General features: G+C 31.2%; 1 protein-coding gene across 1 annotated transcript; it reads right to left on the minus strand.

Moving 5' to 3' along the window:
• LOC143072109 (cerebellin-2-like) lies at positions 1-3,982 on the minus strand. Its single transcript, XM_076246912.1, has 3 exons — positions 3,825-3,982; positions 3,032-3,088; positions 1-432 (listed from the first exon to the last, which is right to left on the minus strand). Exons 1-3 carry the CDS (start codon positions 3,898-3,900, stop codon positions 35-37), a joined length of 531 nt encoding a protein of 176 aa, XP_076103027.1. The 5' UTR covers positions 3,901-3,982; the 3' UTR covers positions 1-34.
• Positions 3,983-4,840: the final 858 nt, after the last annotated feature.

Genomic DNA, 4,840 nt, shown 5'->3' on the forward strand with positions numbered 1-4,840 from the left:
TAGATGTTACAAACTTTAATTTGACGCATTTTACTTATATCAAATGACCAGAAAACATCGAATAATTTTCACCTAGAACATGCCCTAAAGGACGAGGTTGGATGATAGAGATACAATCCCCTTTCTCCAATGCGAGCGTGGCTTGTAGAGATCCTGATGCATATGGTTCTAATTCAGCATGGCCCCGTACAAGTCGATTGTTATTTTTTGCCAGGGTCAGTTCAAGCCATTCGTTGTTTCTATGACTAGAAACAAAACTCACTGCGAATTGGTATGTCCCTTTACGTGGAGCCGTAAACACTCCGGAATTTGCGTTGTATCCATTCCCGATGTTTGTTAAAATAGAATCAAATTTAACTACGCTGCCTGATGTTAATGCCACTTCTCTTGGAGTTAAGGTTGCAAGGAACGCCGGTTTTTCGGAGATTCCTCCTATAAAAGAATCATTCTATAATAATTGTAAGTATTTAAGTTTTAACTTATTTTATTAGATAATAGTTGTGTTACATTTGGGATGTTACCACTAATATTTTTACTAATATAAGTGTATGGTTTATACAGCTACATCAAATTTTAGGCACTGCAGGAAAATATATGGTGCACATATTGAAATAATAATTGATTCTTATTAAGTCGTACCATTATCCCCGGCTTAGTATATGGGCGTTTTTCAATAAAAGCGTAACTTTCAGACCTAAAAAAAATGGAAAATCAGCTTGTCTAAAATTTAATTTCAAGAGTTATTTTGAATACCTCTATTATAGACCTGTTTGTAAACAAAAAGTGCAATCTTAAATATTCTTTAAAATGATATTATTTTCATAATTTGTGTACTGTTTCGTAGGGGACTTTTGTCCCCTACGAAACTTCTTCAAAACACACATATTTTTTGCAATTTTAAATGTTTCCTATAGCCATTCCAGTTTGTTTACTTTAAATACTAGAAAAATCTCATTTTTTTCTGAATTGGAAAACCATTTTTATCGTTAAAGATTATAGACAGTATTTCACATATGACGGTACAACTCATGTTACGTAGTGGACATTTTGATGCGTTACGTAGTGGACAAAACCGTTTCGTAGTGGACAAAAAGTTTCGTAGTTGAAATCAACCCTATTATATGTTAATAAAAACATAATAAAAATTACATGAAACTAACCCTTGTTATTTGTTTTGCACGAATTAAATTGAAAAAAGATTTAAAAAAAAAGACTGCATGGTAGTGGTAGTGTCCACTACGAAACGTTTTTCTCCCATACTTGTTTCGTAGGGGACCGTTTCGTAGGGGATATATATTCGCATGTTTTATTTTTTCCCCACAATCCCTATATTGCAATAATAACAAGACTGATTGTATTCATCAAAGCATTTATTAAGCTGTACACTAATATTTTTTTCATAATTTTAAAACCAGATACTGAAGTAGATTTTACCCGTTTCGTAGTGGACATTAACAAAAATACGGTATCACTCTGGTCCATTTGATGTGCTCAATTTTTCTTACCAACAATTTAATTTCCGTTATAAAAGCATCACTTCTTTTGTAAGACCCTTATCATGCTTATGTTTATATCTCTTGCAAACAAAAATTACATTGATTTTATAAAACTGTTTATTGGCAAATTTTAATGATTTCGTTTCGTAGTGGACATTTTGTGAGGGACACACCTTCTGAAATTAAAAATCCTATATTGAAAGCTGTTTATTAAAATATGTTGGCTCTGACATACTTTTGAATTATTAAAGAACTTATGTAAAGTAAAAATAACATTATTTCTTTTTTTCATTTTTTTACGATATTTTAGAGTATGAATGTTGAACAGGTGGTCTAGGGACATGCCATTTTGGTTGTTTTGGACCATTCAGGAGTCAATATCTTATCAATACCTCTAAAATAAACTGTTTCTTTGCTTAAAAATGTTAAATCTAATTCAATGTACTGACTGCAAAAAAATTACTTGCAAAGATCAAACATATTTTTTTTAAAGTGGCTGGGACAAGAAAATACGTTTTTATTGAAAAACGCCCATATATCTAGGATTTTGATTGGTTAACGCACGTCGTTACAAAACCCATAGCCCCTGGGTGTTGCTAACCAATATCCCCGGACGTTGCTAACCATTATCCCGGGGAACTTTACACAAGTTTTCCTTAGTTCCATGATTGCTCCTTGTGAAATATTGAATTCTGTAGATTATCCATGATGTTTGTAATTAAATATTTGATTCATTAACGATATTGTCCTATTATGCTGATCATTTTCACTCATTTCATTAAATGCATCACTTGACTGCCACATTGAAGGAATGGGACTACTGACCTAACTATGCAAATGACCAACGTTGACGTCACACCATCTATAACGTAACTCTCACAACATTGAGCGCCAAATTTGACTCAATCCAGTGTCTCTGTCTCCATATTAAAAACGTCTTATATTTGAGTACTTGTAGGGTACTAGCATAGGTAGTACCCTACACCCCGTAAAAAATATGTAAAATTTCCAAATTTCAATAAAACTTTTTTAAATAATGAAAAAAAACGTTGTTTTCACGTTACACTTTGTACCCGAATTTGTATAAAACTCGCCCGATTCGGACTAAGACCGGGGATAAATTCGTTATCTACGTTCATATCCGTAGATAACTTATATTATCCATAGATAAAGACTTTTACATTTTGATATGAATTCTATACACATAATCAATTCAAAAATCATTAATGATTTACCAAATACATTTCTTTAACTTGGTTGCCTTTTCCGTTATATTTTAGATTTAATAGTGAAGTAAATTCTTTTTTACAAACAAAAATGTTATTATGAAACTTAAAATAGTTTTTGATTGCCTGTTTATCCTCTTGTTTTTACAATAAAATAAAACTCAGAAAAATATACATTTGAAGTATAATTGTTAAAGCAAGGGCGGAACAAATATTGGTTCATGTATAACCTTTTTTAGTATCTATATGTTAAATGAATATGTTTTCCATGTACAAAATTGACATTGGAAAGAGTTGTGGAATATATACCTGATTGACACGTTATCTTCCTCATGACATTTGTCAAATCTTCGAATTCGTCATTGTCTGAAATATATGACTTTATGAGTACTACATTGTTAGATAAAACTTCCTGCACTTAGTATACCCACATTACCTAAACAGAAAGAGAATACCTATTAGAATTTGAGCTAGAAAATGATAGAATTGCATCAACTCTTTAAGGATGAGTATACTTAAGAGTTTTAACATCGCCTATGCAAAATATAAATTTTATATTAGGTCATACAATATGTTTTTTTTTTAATTCAAGAAACTATTTACATTGCATTAGTTAAAATGTAAATTTGACCTGTTATAGTTTTTTGGATATTATTGAAATCAAAGAGTAAAATAATACCGATTAGAACTTGACCAAATTATTAATAAGCGATAAATAATGATAATGACTAAAACTAGTGTTATCGGTTTGAATTATTTTAATGTTATTGGCCCATTTGGGACCAGAAATTTATTTTGCAGCAGATTTTGAATTAGCCGTGACAATACTTTTTTTATAAACCATTTTTTCAATCAACAAATAGTGATTTTTAAATATGACAGCATCACCATTTGTAATCACGAGTACTAGTTATTTCGATCGACTATATGTACTTTGCAGTGAGTAAATTGTGTGTTTACGCTTTTTATTCACACTGATAAAACACTAATTCGTGTCAACAAATAAATTATAAAAACGACAATTATTACATCAAATGAACTGTTTTCGTAATAATAACAATAAAAATCGTTACATTTGCAATAAATGTAGGCAAACACTTACTTATTCTTTGGCAAGAGCTGGCAGCAGATGATGCATACAATACAACCAACATAAGTAAGCTTAACTGTAGACTCATTTTCTTAGACTGGTCTGAAACTAAAGGATGCTCAATCGTAAGAGGTGACAACACTAAATTGAAAGAACATGTTCAAATGCAAGGCTTTATATCCATGATTGGTTGCGTGATAAGATAATTTGATACGACTAAATTGTGTAACATGTGTAGTTCTGGTGCAATTTAAAGACTTCAGTTACAGGAAATGATAAAAGTAATACTACACATATCCTTGTTGTTAGTAACATGAGTTGTTCTGGGTCAATATTAAGAATTAAAATCAATGAACACAAAATAAAACTACCCACACACACACCAACAAGTCGTTTACCTGTATTCAAAATGCACAATTTTCTTTAAGAAGGTGCGTATGAATCATTGTGATTATAAAAAGAAGCAAAAAATGGGACAATTCTACAACTCTTTCAGGATCGGGATAGGGTACGTCAACAAGGAAAACGTTTCTGTTGCATTATCTTATCATTTTTCGTATTTCCTGTCCAAATCCATATACTGAAAACTCGTATTATTTCCAATAAACAAATATGTATGTATTAAACTGCACATTGATAGAAAACAAACACATATTTATGACAAAAATTATGAAGAATAAGACCAAACAGGACCAAGATTGCTTACCTTGACTGAGTCTTCTGCATTCAATTAATCACCCATCATGCAAATCCAAACTGAGATAACATGTTAATTTGAAAATTTAAACAATCGATTAATTAACTTTTCTTGTAAATTAAGATCTAAGACCACGATGTCTGTGGTAAGTTCAGTTACATTCAAACCGTATTTGGTGACCAATTTATGATGGCTAGCGTTAAACTAATGTTTATACAAAAGCAAAGGATATGGGGTATCCATCAATAACAAACAATCAGTACATGCTCAATCAAAACAAAAACAAGTCAAAGGAACAGCGCTTCTATTGCTGTTTTTCATCTCAAATCAG

The sequence above is a fragment of the Mytilus galloprovincialis genome, chromosome 4 (assembly GCF_965363235.1).
Source record: "Mytilus galloprovincialis chromosome 4, xbMytGall1.hap1.1, whole genome shotgun sequence".
NCBI lineage: Eukaryota > Metazoa > Mollusca > Bivalvia > Mytilida > Mytilidae > Mytilus > Mytilus galloprovincialis.

Bases quoted from the DNA above. Each gene is read 5' to 3' on its own strand.
- LOC143072109 (XM_076246912.1), bottom strand. From the start codon at position 3,900: ATGAGTCTACAGTTAAGCTTACTTATGTTGGTTGTATTGTATGCATCA. The intron at 3,089-3,824 runs GTAAGTGTTTGC...CATATATTTCAG, and splicing joins CAGCTCTTGCCAAAGAATAA to ACAATGACGAATTCGAAGAT. The intron at 433-3,031 runs GTATATATTCCA...ATTCTTTTATAG, and splicing joins GAAGATAACGTGTCAATCAG to GAGGAATCTCCGAAAAACCG.